Source organism: Heliangelus exortis, chromosome 25 (genome assembly GCF_036169615.1).
Source record: "Heliangelus exortis chromosome 25, bHelExo1.hap1, whole genome shotgun sequence".
NCBI lineage: Eukaryota > Metazoa > Chordata > Aves > Apodiformes > Trochilidae > Heliangelus > Heliangelus exortis.
The window spans coordinates 4,883,214-4,901,817 of NC_092446.1; the positions used below are offsets into that span (position 1 = coordinate 4,883,214).

Consider the following 18,604-nt stretch of genomic DNA (forward strand, 5'->3'; position numbering starts at 1 on the left):
TCACTGTGTTTCCCTCTACATTGAAAAAAGGATGGAAATTCTCTCTAACTCTCCTCTTGTTGATTTATAGAAACATTTATTGTTATTTTTCACCACAGTGGCCAAGTTTCGTTCCAGTTGGGCCCTTCTAATTTTCTCTCTGCACATCTTCACTGTATCTTTGTAATCCTCAGAAGCTGCCTGTCCTCTTTTCCAAAGAACATAAACTTTCTTTACGTTTCTGAGTTTCAGCCAAAGCTCTCTGTTCAGCCAGGCTGATCTCCTTCCTTGTCAGCTTGTTTTCCATGACTTTGGGATGGTCAGCTCCTGCACCTCTAAAATTACCTCCTTAAAGTATGCCCATCCTTCCTGGGCTCCTATGTCCTCCAGAACTGCCTCCCAGGGGACTCTCTCAGCCATGGCCCAGCAGGGCAAAATGTGACCCTGGGAGCTTTGTGCTTATGCTGCTGTGTCCTAATGCTCCTGTCCTGGCCAAAGTCTCCCCAGATCCCAGCAATTAGCTATGAGTGCAGTTCCTCCCCTGTGTGGAGAAGGAAACATCAGGGAAATGTAGAGCTTTGGGGTTCCTGGATGTAGGGCAGAAATCCCATCACCTCACTGGGAACACAGGCTGGCACTATGGACCTGAACCAGTGGTAACCTTGGGAAAGCTGCACTGGGCAGCTTGGAAGTCTCAAGTTCCTGGAGCCTCAAAACCAGGTCAGAGAAGCTGTGATGCCTGTCCTGAGGCCACCATCTGGCTGTCCATACTGGAAAAGCTCTGACACTCTCCTGGCACTCATCCCTCCTTCCCCCTCTGTAACCAGCACCCACCCAGGCACACGCTGAGCACCTTCCCCAAGTGCTGAGCTGTCAGAAGCTCCAGAAAGAGCCATTCGAATCACTTTCCATAAGTATTTGAAAAAGAAAACCCAAGACTTTATCTTGATCTCTTAATCCATCAGGTTTCTCTTTGCTTTTTCTACCTCTGCAAGCCTGGTAATTATAATTTATAGCACCTGCTCACTTTGAAATACCTTGGACTCCTTCTGCCTGGCAGAGGAACAGTCACAGTGCCCATCTGCTTCAGGTAAGTGCTCACAAACCACAAAGTCGTTAATTAGACTGACACACGACTCTTCCAGAATACACATTAGGGTGTTTTGTTACTGCACCTATAAACCACTGGTAAGCAGATCCTCTGCCAGGAGATCACAACTGGATCCCAGCATTACGTAAAGCCCTGGCACTCCAGTGCTGCCATCAGGGGTGCGTGTTCTCTCTAATCCTCCCCACGGGGCTTCCCAAATGCTTCCCAGATAAAGCAAGCCTTCTGGGAAGCAGCTCCCTCACACTTGGTAGGAGGCTGAGTCTCCAGAGCTTTGTATTATCTTCTTTTGAAATCCAAATTCCTTTTTGTATTCATCCACAGAGCTCTGCCAAGGTCTCCTTCCTGACAGCTTGGGCTCCAGGCAGTGATGCCTCCACATCCTGTAGCTGATGGAGAGCAGGGCAGGTCTGATTCTGGCCCCCGGGCATGGCTGCAGCTTCACAGGACCTGTGATGAGGGGTGTGGGTAAGGATGGGGTTGTCTGACAGGGATGGGGGGCATTTTGGGTGGGTTTGACACTTGTCTCCCGGGCTGGTTGGCATCCATGGGGCAGAGTGAGTCATGGACACCTCTGGAACCCCAGGTGGATGTCACTCCAGAGGAGTGGCCCCAGCCACGTGAAATCCCTGATGAGGAACACTCAGGGATCCACTGTAAGCCAGGCTGGAGCAGCCAAGCTTTGGGTCAGGACATGAAGTGACGGGAATGGGTGTCCTAGACCTGTGAGTGCCCTTGGCACGGAGTGATGGTGAATGACTGGAAACCCCCAGCTGGTCTGCCAGGCTTCCCAGAACCTGTGTTAATTTGCAGGAGAAGGCCCTGTTAGTGCATTTGAAATATTTGCCAAAACTCAGGACTGCATCTTCTTTGGTTAGAAAAGGGGGAGCAGCCTGGGCAATGGGAACAACCTCTTGGAGACCATCCACAGGGGAGCACCCTCCCATCTCACCTACACTGAATCTAAAGTCAGGATTTTTGGCATGCTGCCTGGCCTGGGGAGGACTGAAGCTTCAGTAACTTCCTGAGAACCTCTTCTAGGTGAGTTAAGACTCTTGTCCTCCTGTTGTTGGTTCCTGCCCAATATGTCCTTTGTGGGTGACACCACACCTGCCATGTGAACCCTGCACAGAAGGCTCCTGGCCTGGAGATGGATCCTCAATGTACCCAGATGGGAAGGGAAGAGATGGCAGAGGCTTTGTCAACACTCTCTGTGACACAGGGCCAGTGCTTCTCTTTCCTTGTTTCTAGACTTCTAGAGCCAGCTGTGAGAGCAGGACCCAGGCCATGGAGATGCTGCTTCCTTCCCTGGAAGTGGAATTCTTTGTTCCAGCTGCCACAAACCCCTCTGTGTGGGAAGGCACACGGGGGGGGGGGGGTGTGATGCAGGAGGGTTCCAGTGTGGAACAAAGCTTCCTGGGGTACTCCAGAGAGCAGGGTTCATTCTCTGACTGTGCCACTGACTTCCTGATCATTCTGGACAGGAGACCCCTGCCTACCTGTACATTATTCCCCGATAAATAGGAGGAATAACTTTCCTTCTGCTCTGTGAGTGACAATATTCGTTGGAATTTCTTTCTGCATGGATTTTCCTCTCCTTGGGTATGGTGAGCTCCTGCTGTTAGAGACTCCTAAACTTGCTGCAAACTTCCTAGCTGGTACTGTGACCACACTCTTGCTGGTTCCTGTTTTCACCCCCTCCTCCAGCTGTCCTGCTTGCTTACCATGTGTCTCCAACTTGCAAAGCAGGTAGTTAATATTCCCCAAAGTGTCACACGAGTCCAGTAACTCATGAACTGTCAGGATGTCCCCTAAAGCCACTTCCCCTGCTGAATGGAAAAGCAGTCTCTGGGCAGCACAAGTACATGGGGGCTCAGCTGGCCTGAACAGCAATGCTTGGAAACCATTAACTGGGGGGGAGCTAGGGGTGTTCCAGGATGGATCATTTTCTGGCAGCCACTGCACGAGAGTCTCACAAACTTGTGGAAAATGACTTAGATATTTGAAAGAGATAAAAAATGAAGCTCTGCAGTGGAGGGTCTTGCCCTGAGGTTAGCAACTGCATTTGGAGAAGTGATGGCAGCACCAGTATAAACCAAGCAGACTGTCATAGAATCATAGAAAGTTACGGGTTGGAAGGGACCTCAAAAGATCACCTGGTCTGAACCCCCTGCCCACCTGCTAAATCACCAATCTAAATCTTCCCTCTTTCAGTTCAAAACCATTCTGCCTTTTCCCATCCCTCCAGGCCCTTCTCCAAAGTCCCTCCCCAGATTTCCTGGAGTCCCTTCAGGCACTTCTCTCAGACTGGCTCCAGAGCAGAGCTGTCCACACTCTTATTTTTCAAGTCAGGTCTCATTTCTCTCTATGGACCATTTCCCTGTCTGGATGAAGGGAGAAGTTAAAGGTGGAAGAGCATCTCTTAACATGAGCTGGACAGAGAATTACAAGACTTTGCAAACAACCCACAGTCCCCTTGGGGTACACTGTACATCTTCAGAAATGTCCCCATTTGCCCAGGGCAGGGCAAATGTTTTGGCTTTCATGGTGCCCAAGGTTGTACAGTTTCTGTATAAAGAGGAGAAAGTGCAAATCACCATCTTTTTCTTCACATGCTGGAGGATAACTGTCTCAGAGAACAACTGCAGTGACTTCCCATGTCACATTTCCCTTGAAAGGGAATCACTTGGGAAAAAACCTAATCTCTTAATCCCTGGAGGGGGGGGGGATTTGAGTCTGGCACTGGTGGTGATGTCAACACACTTATAACAGCCACAACCTTGTGCCAACCATGTTTCAGCAACAGATGTTTCAAATGTCTCCTGGCAGAAACAACATTCATATCCTGTACAGCCAACACTCCCATTGCAAATTAATATTTAAATTATTGTTTACAGAAACTCCTACTTGGTGCTAGGAGGGCCACACATGGAGAACTGTGCCCAGTTTGGGGCTGCCCAGTGTAAGAAGGATGAAGAGAAACCAGATGGATTCTCACTGGCAAACAAGGCAGAGTCTCAGGGCACTTGCCCCACAAGTAGAGGTGGAAGGAGCTGGGGTGGTTTCACCCAGCAAGGAAGAAGCTGAGAGATCTGCAGGTGCCCCCCAGATGAAGATGATGGAGCCAAGATATTCTAGGTGGTTCCAAGTGATCAAAGAGTAATGCGCAGAATAAAACAGCTCTCCAGGAATTTTAGGTTGAACTGGAGGAAAAGCTTTTTCCCCAGGAGGAACAGCCACGGGTCAGGTCACCAGCAAGAAGCAAGCTCTGTGCTGGGAGGGTTTCCAGACACAGTCAGAAAAAGCTGCAACTGCCCCCCCACTGGTGAGGGTCCTGCTCCAAGAAAGGGGCTGGCCTGGAGCCCCCCAGGAGCTGCTTCGAGCCAACATTTCTGTGATAAACAGACACAGTAAGGGTAGGGCTGAAGTTAAGTGCTAGGGTTAAGGTTAGTTTTTCAGTAGTTCAGCCAAATTCAGAATGCTCTCACAAGCATTCTGGGAATGCTGTCCACACCATCTGGGTGATTCCCAAACAGACCTTCCCTAAATTCAGCAGCACTACCAGGATCTGATTGCAAGTGGGTCCATATGCAGGAAAACTGCAAATATTTATGTGATGTGATTTTTAGGGAATGCAGTAGCACAAACCTGCTTTGGATACAGTAACCTTAAAGGAAAAGCAGGATCACATCCTCAGCTTCTTATCATAGAACCATAGAACCATGGTTAGGATTGGAAGGGACTTGGAAGATCATCAAGATCCAACCCCCTGCCATGGTCAGGGACCCCCCCCCCAGCCCAGGGTGCTCCAAGCCCCATCCAACCTTCAGCACTGCCAGGGATGGGGCAGCCACAGCTTCTCTGGGAAACCTGGGTCAGGGGCTCAACTCACTCAGAGTAAAGAATTTCCTCCTAATATCTAAATCTTCCCTCTTCAAGTTTTAAACCGTTTCCCCTTGTCCTCTCACTACACCCCCATGTCAAAAGCCCTTCCCCAGTTTCCAATACCTTCACATATTGGAAAGTCACTATGAAGTCACCTGGGAGCCTCCTCCTCTCCAGGCTGAACCCCATCTTCCTCAGCCTGGCTTCACAGGGGAGGTGCTCCAGCCCTCTGAGCATTTTTGTGGCATTCTTCTCATGACTGAATCTCTAGAAGTGTTTTAAATCTACTCTGACATAGCTACTCTCTATCTGGATAAACCAGCCAAAGTTGGATGCTGCTGAATGAGTGTCCTCTGTACTCCCGGGCAGGTCCCTTCCCCACTGTGGTCCACAAGGGAGGGGACAGAGCCCCTTTTGGGTGGATATGTCCCCCAGTCCTTGAAAGATGCTTTGGCATTCGTGGCCTTTTCATCATGGTGCACACATGGAGAACTGAAATTTTAACATCCAACACCCTTTTCCAAGACAGCATTCCTTCCTTGAACACTGCCCTCCCACTGCCCTCCCCTCCCTTCTACTCCAAGTGACAGCAATCTTTGCTTTAATTGGAAAAGAAAAGAAAGAAGGGACAGAACATCTCTGACAAAGGGACTAATGACTCCAGTGCTGGGAGGCCCAGAACCCCTGAAGGACTGTGCAGCTCGCCACATGGATTTTTAATGACTCACAGAGATTGGAGGTTTGGAAGATCCCTCAGTGCCTCTGCAGGGATGCGACTCAGTTGATTGTTCTGCAGCATCCTATAATTAGGAAAAAAAAAAAAAATGGAAAAGAAAAGAAAACTTTGTTAAAGAAAAAAAAATAAAAAATGAAAGGGAAAATAGTGCCTGACACAAAATGGAGGGTGTTGCTGATGCTGTTCTGGACTCCTGTTGGAAAGGTAGAGGGGTTGGAAAGCACCATGTTGGCCACCCAGGACTGTTCTGCAAGCTTGGGTGATGCCAGCAAGCAAGCTGTGGGCAAGGATCCTCCAGCAGAGAGTCCAGGGGTGGGTTTGGTGCTGCAGGGGGGGGATGACTGTGTGGATGTGGTCTCTGAGGGGTTCCCCCACTGCACACCTGCACCCCTCAGCCCTTTCACCTGAGCTGTCCTGGATTTATCCCTGTGAGGAGGTTGCTTATTCAGCCGGTGGGAAAGTTGCAAACACGATGGGTGAGAAGGCACTGTTAGCCATGAGGAGCCTCACTGACCTCCTGGACCATCGTGGGTGGGAACTTACTGGTTTTAAAATCTCTGCACCTCTGGAAAGATTGAGGTTTTCACTCTGAAGCATCCTCTGTCCTCAACCTACTTGTTCCTCCCAGAAATGGGACATCACAGGCACCTGCTCCCTGGGATAAGGGGCACATCCCAGAGCCTCAGCTTTTCTAAAGAAAGGAATGTTTTACACATCTCAGATTTTATTTTCAAAATCTTCAAGGAGTGGTTGGACATGACACAAAAGGGAAAATGGTTCCTAGAGGGCTGCTGTAATTTCTGCCCGTGTCCAAGGGACAGAGCATGGCTTGAAGAGAGAGAGGCAACCAAAGGAGTAAGGATGTAAACAAGAAACTTTTCCATTGTTGTGACTTCTTTACTGCAGAGGACTTAGAGTTGTGTCATGAAAGAAAAATTAGAAAAGGATAATTATAGACACAATGTTTGAAAAGGAGAGCTCTAGGCCACACAATTCTTAGATTTCTGAAAGAAAACAGGGACTCACTTTTAAATTATTTGTACAAGCACAGAAGAAAAACAGGAAAACAAGGAACTGTCAGTGTATGTCAATGAAAAATGAGCTGTGCCAAAGCAATCCAGATTTGCTCTCTAGAGGATAAAGGACCATGAGAATGGAGATGAAAGCTCAGACATCATCTACCATGACTTAAGCTTTCCGTTTGTAAAATGCAATGCAGGACAAAAAATGCAATGTATGGGATACAAAAAAACATCAGGGAGGCCCCCAGGCCCCAGTGTGATCCTGCTGCTCCTCTGGATGCTGGCAGGCTTTGGCCAGGCCACTGCCCCATCTGGGAACTGAGCTGCAGGACATGGAGGAGCAGGAGAGCAGCCAGAGGACAAGAGGCAGAAGGGTGAGGAAATGCCAGATCCTCACCTGTGGGGAGACTTGAAGAGAAATTACAGGGGTGGAAGGAGAAGATAATTGAGATAATTGGGTCTGGAAGAGAAGAGGCTCAGGAGGCAGTGTGGGAAGGTCAGGCAGGGAGATGTGGAGGTGCTCACACACCACTGCTCACTGCTGGGGCAGGGCTGGGCTGGGCAGGACGGCTCTGAAGTGGCCCCTCTGCCCATGCCCTCCTCCTGCATCTCCTGCCCACAGCTGCTCCCTGGGCAGCACAAGTGGCCCAAGTGTCCTGGTGTCCCCCGGGAGGCTCCCAGCCCCAGACACTCTGGCAGCTGCAGATCCCTGCTCCGGCAACTCCTCCTTTTCCTCTGATGGCTCTTTGGTGCTCCACTCCCACCATCCTCTCATTCCCAAAACACTTTCCCTCTTCTCCTTCCTGTCTCATCTTCTCACCCCCCTGCTCTGCCTGCACACGGGACAAGTGCAGGGACCCCAAGAGCTCCCTGAGCTTCCCTCCTGCTGCACCCAGAGAGACTTCTCCCAGGCTGCATGTTGAAAAGCTGCTGGGACCCCTCTGAGATGAGGAGCACCCGTGGAGGGCCACGGGCTTGGGGTGAACGCTGGGTGCCCTGGCAAGTCCCGAGCATCAGCCTTGGTTCTGCTTCCGTGCTTCTGAAAGGGAAACCTAAGCCCCAGGGATTGATCCCACGGGGATCTGCAGCCCCCTGGATTGGGAAAGCTCACCTGGGGGACACTGCCATGCCATGCCCAGCACTGGGGGTCCTGCTCCTGCATCTGTCCCCTTCTCGGGAGATATTCAAAGCCCAGCCGGGTGAGTCCTGTGCAATGTGCTCCAGGGGATCTTGTAGGGGGAGAGCTGCACCAGCTGATCCCCTGAAGTCCCTTCCATCTCTGAGGATTCTGGGACTCCATGATAGGGATTTCTTTCTGCAGCCCAGGTGTGATGGAGATACAAGACACTGGGTCCTGCAGCCAACTTGCTTCATTTAAAAAGAGAGAGGGACCAAGGGTATGGTGATGAACTAAAGGAACAATGAGTCAACTGAGGTTCCTTAATCAGAAGGAGAGGTGAATGAGGATGGACTTGTGTCCTTTAAGGACAAGCAGCTGCTGCAGTAAGGTAGGAAACACATCTTTATATCTGAAGGCAGGACTAGTAGGTTCTGTAGCAGATGGCCCAGGGCTACTGAGGACAGATTGTGCCTAGAGATGCAGATGATCTGTCCCAGGTTGGCAGCACTGTGACAAGGGACAGGTGACAGGCATGGCTGGAGTTGGGACCAGCTGCCCCAGACATGCCCAGCTGAATCCTGTGGGAATGCAGGATCACAGCAGGATCAGAGATACAAGACACTGGGCCCTGCAGCCCAGTGCAGTAGAACAATTCACACCAGTTAAACAGCCAGATGATGTGCAGCTGGACACAGGCTGATAAAGTGCTGTTGGTGTTTTAGTGGGACACACATTGGATCTGTGCCTCCATGAAATAGGAGCTCAGTGTTCAGAGTTCATCAGGGGAGGTATCTGCAGTCAATAGTGAAGCAAAACCCACTGTTGCAAGATGAACCTCTCTTAGGACACGGTGCTCTGAGGTCCAACAGGCGTTCCAGCAGAACTGTTGCCTCAGGACTGGTCAGCCTGGCTCGGTGCTACTGCTCCAGATTCCACTGACCTCTCTTGCTCAGGAGTGAACTGAGCTTGTGTCTCAGGCCTCACCTTCTCTTGGCCCCCTAATCCTGCTCATGTGCAGTTGGGACGCACCCTGATGAGGCACGGGTGGGCTTAACACAAGCTCATGATGCCCACTACCTGGTAATTAGTGGCACCCGGTTGCCTCATTTCACTACAACCCACTCATATTTCTGCTGGATCCTGATGCTTTCCATCCAGTTAGTAACACAGACTGAGAGACTTTCCAGATCACCACCAATATGGGCTGGTTCCAGCACGGAGCCATTTTGGCACAGCCAAACAATGTTTTAGGAAGATGCTTCAGAGACCTCTGAAAGCCCCGGGGTGCTGGGCAGTGCTCTGGTTCACAGCAGCAGGACAGCAAGAGAAATGATCAGAATTCAGATGCTGGGTCTGGGACAAGAAGCAGTGCTTCTTCCCAAGGCGTGTGGTTACTCCAATAACTCTGTTTCAGAGTGTAGAGTAGCCACAAAATAGCTGCAAATAGAGTTTGATTATTTTCTAGAGACAGGGCCATACTGGTATTAAACAAAGAGTTCTTCGTTCAGCCTCAGGCTTAAGAAAGAGCCAGCTCTGCTCCTTGGGAGCTCAGGTTTGAGGAGGAAAAAGTCATGCTGCACCTACCACTGGATATCTCAGCATGACTTTTCTTACAGTCTGATATTAAAGACAACACTGCCAGGCCTCTGGTGACTGCAGTCAATGCTTACATGTCACGTTAAACCATTTTTGCACATTACATTTTTTCATTAAAAGCCCCCTCAACCACTGCATACTGCAGAATTTTGGCAAGAGGTAGAATAATTGTCCCCAAGCCCGGGTGATAATGTAGCTGATGTGTGTACTACAAGGAGCACATCCTCATCGTTGTGGCATCTGCTTCCTGGGGCTCCTCTCTACTGAGGTGCCCAGGAGCTGCTGCCAAAAGAGGATGGCAAAAGGTTTCAGAGGATAGCAGGGCACCTGGAGAGCTGGGACAGGGTCACAGGGCCCTCTGTCTAAGTGGTGGCATTTCTCCTTTTGGGCTGCTGGTCTTGTACAAGATAGAGGAGGATGGTAACTGAGGAGAGCACCCACAGCAAGAGTCCTGGGCTCCAGGTCAGCTCCAAGGATGGCTGAAACATTCTGAACTTGTGTGAACAGCATGGCCAAGAGGGAAAAACCTTTGCAAAGCAGTTTGGCCTCATGTCCCTGAAAGCCTTGGGCATGCCCCTGTCCCCTCCCTGCAGTCATGTTCCCCCAGGAAAGGAAGCTGTGTGCTTGGAGGATGCTGCAGGGATCTGCATGAGGACCCTTGGTGTGCTGAGGAGAGACTGACCAGGGAGCAGACATGGGCTGTGAACCTGGACCACAAGATCACAACAACCCTGAGATCCCAGATCCCACTGACCTCAGCCTTTCTCCAGCAGCATCTCTCTTTTCTCCTGCCTCTCCACCATCTCCTGTCTCCAGTTCAACCAAAATTCCTGGACTTCACTGGCTTTCCTACTCCAAGCTGCTGCTTTGCAGTAGCCTGGAGACAACCTTAGAGCTTGTCCTCTTGTGCACAGGGATCACTCTCACCACTCACCCAGCCCTGTGCCCACTCTTCTTCATGCAGTTTCTCTATTTCTAAGTGCAATTTTCTGTCTCCAAGCTGCTGCATTCATGAGTTCAGTCCCACTGGGCAGTGCTGGGTGATGCAGCACCAGACCTTCTGAGCAAGCTGAGGACATCACTGAACAGTGCAAGCAAAGACCGTTCAGGCCAGCAAGTGCTCAAAACCAGATCTGGATAGAGCACTGTCACCTGGGGTTGGCACTGCTCAGGTGGCCATACTGGAACTTACAGAGGCAGACAGGGATGAACAGCAGTCCGACTGGGACCAGCATCAACCACAGCTCTGAAGAGGTCATCTTTTATTTGCAGGAGGGTGAGGATTGTTTGTTGGCAGATGTCATGCCTGAATGGCCAGAAAATTGCTGGGATCAGGTCACATCACACCAGGATCCTTGCACGAGGCAGTCCCAGCTGCCTTACAGACCTCAGAGGTGCAGGCCTGTGCATGATAAAATGTCCCCATCTTGGGAGGCTGAAGTGACTCAGCCAGCAGAGGCAAAGGACTGTTATTGCTTGAGGCAACTGTGCCTGGAGCCTGTGCATGGGGATTAAAGGCATTCCAACCCCTGCACGTTCCTCTTCCCTCCCCATGGGAGCGTCTCTTGGATGTGCTACACCATTCCCTTGGTCTCAAAGCACAGGCTCTGGGTTATCAAAGAGTTAGGATCTGTCTGGGGATTCCTGAAATGTCCCAGGCCACCTGCAAACCTGCCATCCCGGGGCAACAATGGCTTTTTTTTGGGTGGTGTTTTTTTGATGTGAGTTCTCCAGCCTGGCTAGTCAGTGCCTGTCCTGGACCACATGAGATGCTGCTCAGGAGGGAAGGGAAGGAGCAACCAGGGGAGGGGTGGCCACTGGGGAGGGTGGCATGAGCAGCCAGGAGATGTGGCATGAGCAAAGCCACCCTTGTCAGCAGAGGTCAGGCCTGGGCAGCCCTGGGGCACCGTGTGGGTGGGAGCAGCTGCTGCAGCACTGGGTCAGCAGAGCCGGGGATGGGCAGCACTCAGGCTGCTGCCTGCACGGGCAGGATGTGGGCAGCACAGGGGCTGCAGGCTTCACCTGAGCTGGTTGAGGCTTGCTGAGGATGGGTGCAGTGGGGTGGGTGCTGCAGGGTCAGATGCACCCGGGCACTGCCCCCAGAACTCGGGGGGGATCCAGGCTGGGGCTGTGGTTGTGCTTGGAGGCTTTCCCTGGAGTCTGGTGTAGGATTCCTTCTGGGCTGTGAGTGTTGCTGCTGCTGCTGCTGCTGTGGCATCTCCTGCCAAGGGAAGTGAGAGGTCTGGCACTGCTGCTTTGAGCAGAACATCTGCTGAGGGACACGTGTGCCAGGTGGGGATGCAGTGTGAAGCTGGGATGGATGGAGGGATGGATGGATGGATGGATGGATGGATGGATGGATGGATGGATGCCTCCTGGATGCTGGAGCTCCAGTCAGGGCTCTTGGAGGTGAGGGGCATCCAGGCAGCTGCACCAGGTTTGGAAGGATAGGGAAGTTTCCAGTTTCCCGGAGACTAATTAAGCAGCATATTCTTCCATTCTGGAAAAGTTCCAAGACAGGGGAAACATGGACTAAGGAGTTAATTTTGCAAGGGAAGGACCTTGTCAGAGGAGACAAGCCAGCCTATGGAGCTGGTTTCTGATGTTCTGGCAATGCAGCATGGTACTGCTGAGCATCAGCCTCCATGGGCAGGGTGTGGGCTCGCAGTGCTGCAGAGCAGAACCCCTGGGTGGGATGCACTTCCAAAGTCTCTTCCCAGAGGGATGTATCCACCAGCTGAGAAGCTCTCAGAGCTCCAGACACTGCTGCTCTGCATCAGCATGGTCACTCTGCACCTCCCGGAGGGAACCTGGGGAGGCCACATCTTTCTCTGGCCCACGCTTGGGAGCTTGCTCAAAGCTCAGTGCATGAAGAACTCAGTGTATTCCCCTGGGGCACAAGGCTCTGTTGGAAGTGGGGCAGCCTGGCTCTTCACTTGTTCTCTTCCAAGCACCTTCACACCTGCTTCCCTGGGTGTACCCTGCATGGTTTCTGCACAAGCCTATCTCTATGGCCACTTTCCAGGTGGTTTTTCTGCAGTGAAGCAGCAAGAGGAGGCAGAACCAAGAATCTGGCCCTTCTTCCAGTAACTCTGGGATTCACTCCGAGGGCAGGGAGAGGACCATCTGCACAGGCACGTCTGTGGAGGAATTCCCAAGGTGTTTCCCATCCTTTCTAAAACATGAACTTCTTCTCGGGGAAAACTGGGAAAGCACCAGGCGCCCTGACAGCCCAAGATATACATGAAAGTTGTTAACTGTAAGACCCTGGCACTTGAGAAATAAAGCATGAAAATGGTTACCACCCCCAGCTCCTAACTCTGGGGACACCCCTGTCACCAGAGGAAAGATCTCTGATCCTGCTGTGACCCTGCATTCCCACAGGATTCAGCTGGGCATGTCTGGGGCAGCTGGTCCCAACTCCAGCCATGCCTGTCACCTGTCCCTTGTCACAGTGCTGCCAACCTGGGACAGATCATCTGCATCTCTAGGCACAATCTGTCCTCAGTAGCCCTGGGCCATCTGCTACAGAACCTACTAGTCCTGCCCTCAGATATAAAGATGTGTTTCCTACCTTACTGCAGCAGCTGCTTGTCCTTAAAGGACACAAGTCCATCCTCATTCACCTCTCCTTCTGATTAAGGAACCTCAGTTGACTCATTGTTCCTTTAGTTCATCACCATACCCTTGGTCCCTCTCTCTTTTTAAATGAAGCAAGTTGGCTGCAGGACCCAGTGTCTTGTATCTCCATCACACCTGGGCTGCAGAAAGAAATCCCTATCATGGAGTCCCAGAATCCTCAGAGATGGAAGGGCCTTCAGGGGATCAGCTGGTGCAGCTCTCCCCCTACAAGATCCCCTGGAGCACATTGCACAGGACTCACCCGGCTGGGCTTTGAATATCTCCCGAGAAGGGGACAGATGCAGGAGCAGGACCCCCAGTGCTGGGCATGGCATGGCAGTGTCCCCCAGGTGAGCTTTCCCAATCCAGGGGGCTGCAGATCCCCGTGGGATCAATCCCTGGGGCTTAGGTTTCCCTTTCAGAAGCACGGAAGCAGAACCAAGGCTGATGCTCGGGACTTGCCAGGGCACCCAGCGTTCACCCCAAGCCCGTGGCCCTCCACGGGTGCTCCTCATCTCAGAGGGGTCCCAGCAGCCTTTCAACATGCAGCCTGGGAGAAGTCTCTCTGGGTGCAGCAGGAGGGAAGCTCAGGGAGCTCTTGGGGTCCCTGCACTTGTCCCGTGTGCAGGCAGAGCAGGGGCGTGAGAAGATGAGACAGGAAGGAGAGGAGGGAAAGTGTTTTGGGAATGAGAGGATGGTGGGAGTGGAGCACCAAAGAGCCATCAGAGGAAAAGGAGGAGTTGCCGGAGCAGGGATCTGCAGCTGCCAGAGTGTCTGGGGCTGGGAGCCTCCCGGGGGACACCAGGACACTTGGGCCACTTGTGCTGCCCAGGGAGCAGCTGTGGGCAGGAGATGCAGGAGGAGGGCATGGGCAGAGGGGCCACTTCAGAGCCGTCCTGCCCAGCCCAGCCCTGCCCCAGCAGTGAGCAGTGGTGTGTGAGCACCTCCACATCTCCCTGCCTGACCTTCCCACACTGCCTCCTGAGCCTCTTCTCTTCCAGACCCAATTATCTCAATTATCTTCTCCTTCCACCCCTGTAATTTCTCTTCAAGTCTCCCCACAGGTGAGGATCTGGCATTTCCTCACCCTTCTGCCTCTTGTCCTCTGGCTGCTCTCCTGCTCCTCCATGTCCTGCAGCTCAGTTCCCAGATGGGGCAGTGGCCTGGCCAAAGCCTGCCAGCATCCAGAGGAGCAGCAGGATCACACTGGGGCCTGGGTGCAGGCTGGGGCCTCCCTGATGTTGGTTACCCACACCCAATATATGTGTAGCACCTGCAGTATTCAAAATGAGAGCATCCAACGAATCCCAGCAGTTCCCCTGAAGCCCTCCTACAGTTTTCTGGGTAGAATTTGGTCTCCTCAGTTTCAGAGTGTCTGTAGGTCATGCAGAGAGCAGCCAGCTCGGGGAGTTGAGGGAGAGCAGAGGTGGAAGAGGGAAGTGAGGCATGGCTTGGGATGAGGACAAGGATTTTTGGTCACTGCCAGGAAGCAAAGAGCAGGATGAGACAGCCCCAGGGTCTCTCTCTCTTCAGGCTCTGTTCTCCACCCCTGAGCACAACCAGATTCCAAGGGAAGGTGCATGCTTGCTGGGAAGGAACAACCCTGCTTCCAAGATCAGTTCCTGCCTTGTTTTTTCCAGCCAGTAAAATGGCAATATTATCACCCTTCCTGACAGGAGGTTCTGGGGACTTTACTGCATGGGCAGGGAGGTTGTGGTGCTGCTGTGGAAGGCTCCCTGCACTCAAACTGTTCCGGGGTGGTCAGAGGGGAGGTGGCTCTGCAGCAGGACAGTGCCAGGAAGGACACTGCTTGTCCCTTGCTCCCTGGGGAGACACCACTGCTGCAGTGATCTGAAGGTCCTGAAGGAAACACATGGTGGCCCTCACCAGCCTCCTTCAGTACCTTGTGCTTTTCCTCAGTTTTTTCCCAGTACAGGAAATCAGTGACAGTCCCCATCCTTGCCAAGAGCCTCTCCAGTGTTACTAAGCTTGTGTTCCTAAGACCTGTCCTGTAAGAATTCCTAGTCTTGTTCCACCAGACCCCCAGGGAGCAGCCCCTCTATTTCATGCCCCTCACTGCTGGTGTCACTGTCACTGTGCCAGAGAAATAGCTGAGGGTGAATGATTGCTGGAGGGTGCAGCTGTATCTGCCAGGGACCTCGTTCCTGTGGAGCTCCAAGGGTCATTACAGAAAGCAATGAGAGGATGTTCCACATGACACCCAACACACTCCTTCAAATGAGCCAGGAAAGCATCAGAGCCTTTGGGAAGTGAAATGCTCCCAATGAATTGAGGGCTGGCAGTGTCCCTGCTTTTGGAAAGCAGGAACATCTTTAAATAAGAGGTCCATGGCATGGCCTGGATGTGAACATCAACCCTTCCTTCCCTGACCTTCAGGCTGGCTTCTCCTCTGCACAGCTCCGTGGGAAAGGAGTAAATTGAAGGGAAGGCTGCGGGCAGAGGGACGGGGGTGAAAGCCACGTGCCCACCCTGTGCCACCCCCCCCAGAGCAAGGCAGCTCCTGAGACAGGAGGACACCAACTTCAGCTCTCACAAGACAGCTTGGAGCAGGCTTCTCCATGCAAGTATTTCCCATCTGGAAAGGCTCTGATCCTTCAAGCCTCTCCTTACCACCAGTGCCTGTGAACTTCTGCCCCGGGTGCTGCCCTTGGTGCAGCTCTGAGGGTGCCCATTGAGGATGAGAGGCACGGACAGGGAGAGCTCAGACCTCATCCTGCAGCCCATGGGGGGCCAAGCTGGCTCTGAAAGGGAGGCAGAGCTCTTGTAACCCTGCATCAGAAGTTACCTGGGCCTGACACAAATAGAAACTGATCAAAAGAGGCTTTAAAAGCTCCCGCGTTGCCGAAGTAGAAAGTTCCTCTTGTTGAAATTGGGTGGGAGAGCTGTGGTTTTTCCTCAGTTCCTTTGATTTGTTGCCTAATGCAGGGGATGGATAAATCTATAAGCCCTGAGATTTAGGGCAGGATTCATACTTTACATCTTCAGAAGACGTAGTAAACAGCCCTATACTCTCTAATCCTGGGAGCAGGTTTGTACCTGTTTGCTCTGTAGAAACTGGACCAGCTACAACAATTCCACACTGTGGCTGAGTTCAAAACATCCCCTTGGGGATGAAATGTTTATTGCAGGAAACTTTTAAGATGGTTCCTGAAAGGGAGAAGGGGACTCCCACCTCAACACCCTTCACAGCCCCTGTGGGACCATCACACAGAGGCAAGGAGCAGTGGGACTGCACCAAGAGTGACCTCAGCCCACAGTGGGGAGGAATTTGCTGGGAAGCGTTGTCACTTAGTGGGTGACCTGTCTGTAGTGACAAGGAGGACTTCGTTGAGCAGGGCTGGTAATTGGCAGGCAGATGTAATGCTCCTGGATCCAGCTGCGTGTCCCTATCACCCCCATGGGCAGCATGGCCACAAGACTGCCCAAGGATCCCACCCTTCCCAGGGGAAGGTCCCTCCCTGCACCAGCCTCCTGGGCCATGCAGGAGTTTGCAGCAAAGGACAGGATGGTCACAAGAGCTTTCCGTGGTGCCTGCACACGCAGCTATCTGGACCTTTGGATTGATCCAACCCAACCTTGAGACTCTGCAGCAGAGCAGGTGGGGGTCAGTTTGGGGTCCGGACACCACATCTGGGAGGACACCACATTTTTATACAAAGCGTGAACTTTCTGCATGTGGCCTGCTCATAGTTTGCTGTAGCAGAATTGAGGAAGCAGTGCAGGGTCCTTGGGGTGGGACACAGCTCCCCACTCATCCTGGGGGATGTTGAACAATGGCACCACATGGCCTGGAATTTGTCCCTCTGCCTGTCCCTGTGCATGGCCTGGGTGGTGAGGCTGGGGGTGGTGGGGGTGGCAGTGCAGGGGAGGGAGTTACTTACAGAATCTTCAGGCTGTAGAGGCCAGAGAAAGCTTCCCCTGGGATCCTGGAGATTTGGTTTCCAGAGAGGCGTCTGCAGTGAAAAGAAGACCCAGGGATGTGTCAGCACCCATGTCATGACAGTCCCTGCTCTGCAAGGGCTCAGCAATTCCTGCAAGCTGAGCCACCACCAGGAGCCTGGGCAGCCCTCATGTATCATCCCCCCTCACACGGGATCTTGGGGAACAGGCAAAGAAAAGAAGAGCTTATGACTTCTGCCAGACCCAAATCCAGTGTCTTCAGCAACCAGGGACAGCTTGGGTCTCAAGCCCTTCCCTGGATGCCCATGGAGGACCCCACACCACAGAAATGACCCCAGAGGGCACTGCTCACCCTACAGACCCTGCCCCTGGCAGACAGGACAGCTGCTGTCTACTCATACGTGGTTGTGGGAGGACTACCCAACATCAGGGACCCTTAGATGTCTCTTTGGCCTGCACGTGGCTTGTTTCTGCCTCATGCAAATTCTCTTTTGTCCTGTCCAGCAAAGCTTGATGCCACTTTGCTTCTACTCCTGCTTTGAGCTGTGTTAGCACAGCCCCTGCCACACACCAGAGTTTGGTATCTCTGCCATGAGGGGGGGACCAGGGAAGGGGCTGGAGGTTGTGAATACCAGGAAGGTGCCCCAGTAGAGCCAGCTCATCTGAGTATGATCTCCAAAATCACTCTAGTGGTCCTTGGAAGAGTTATGGCTGGAGAAAGCCATAGGAGGCTTTCCCTTTTCCAGAGGGATAGTGACAAACCAGCCTGGGAAGGCTCATGAGTGAAGATGAATGTGAAGGGATGGGAGAAGAAGACAAAAGGAAGAGCAGCATTGGAAAGGGAAGTGGGACCAAGGGGATGGACAGCAAAGAGGAGGGGACAACCTTCGAAACTGTCTGGAAGAGTTTTTCCAAGGAAAATTGTGGGATTCACCACTGTATAGCACCAGAGTGCTCAAATGTCATCAAGGCCCAGAGCAGGCTGGGGAATTAACAAGTATTTGGATTTTTCACTGACATTAAAAACTGCATCACTGCTACCATCACTTTCACTGCTGAGGACTGAGGTCCTGAGACACCATGGTGGGATCCTGTGCTAGAGCTAAGAGGAAAGTCCAGGACTCATGAGTCCTCCTTAGGCTTGACCTAAGGAGAATCTTCTCCTCCTCCTGTTTCTCATAAGGACAAACATGGACCAAGTCCCAGTGCCCATCAGCCAGAAATCATGAAGACAAGTTAAGAACCTGATTAAGACCTCAGAGCACTACTGCATTTGTGCTTTACTTTCTGATACCCAAGTGGTCCAACTTGGACTGACTCCTCCAGGGCCACGGGATAAGAAATGTTGTCCATTTGACTTGGAGTGGACTATTGAGAAGATCATTTGTGACCAGGCTCCTCTTCACTCTCCCAGGAAGTCCAAACCAGGCACAGATGCTCTTGAATTCCTTTAGCATTGACAAAGCTCGTTTCTTTTTACGAGGTTTTGTCTGGGAAGGAGACAGGTGTAATCCAGGCTGGGAGCAGGGAGCAGTGAGGACTCTGCAGAACTCCTGGGGAGGACTGGAGGTGTTTTGGGGGCCCACACTCACTGGTAGCAGAGGAGCAGCAGTGTG

At 52.2% G+C, this 18,604-nt stretch overlaps 1 protein-coding gene across 1 annotated transcript in view; it reads right to left on the bottom strand.

Moving 5' to 3' along the window:
• The window catches only part of LGR6 (leucine rich repeat containing G protein-coupled receptor 6), a 109,404-nt gene that overhangs the window by 48,696 nt on the left and 42,104 nt on the right, over positions 1–18,604 (bottom strand). The window contains exons 3-4 of the mRNA XM_071768649.1: positions 16,970–17,041; positions 5,701–5,772 (exon numbers count right to left, since the gene is read on the bottom strand). Of these exons, the coding sequence (XP_071624750.1) occupies positions 5,701–5,772; positions 16,970–17,041 (144 nt within the window). The remainder of the gene's footprint in view (positions 1–5,700; positions 5,773–16,969; positions 17,042–18,604) is intronic.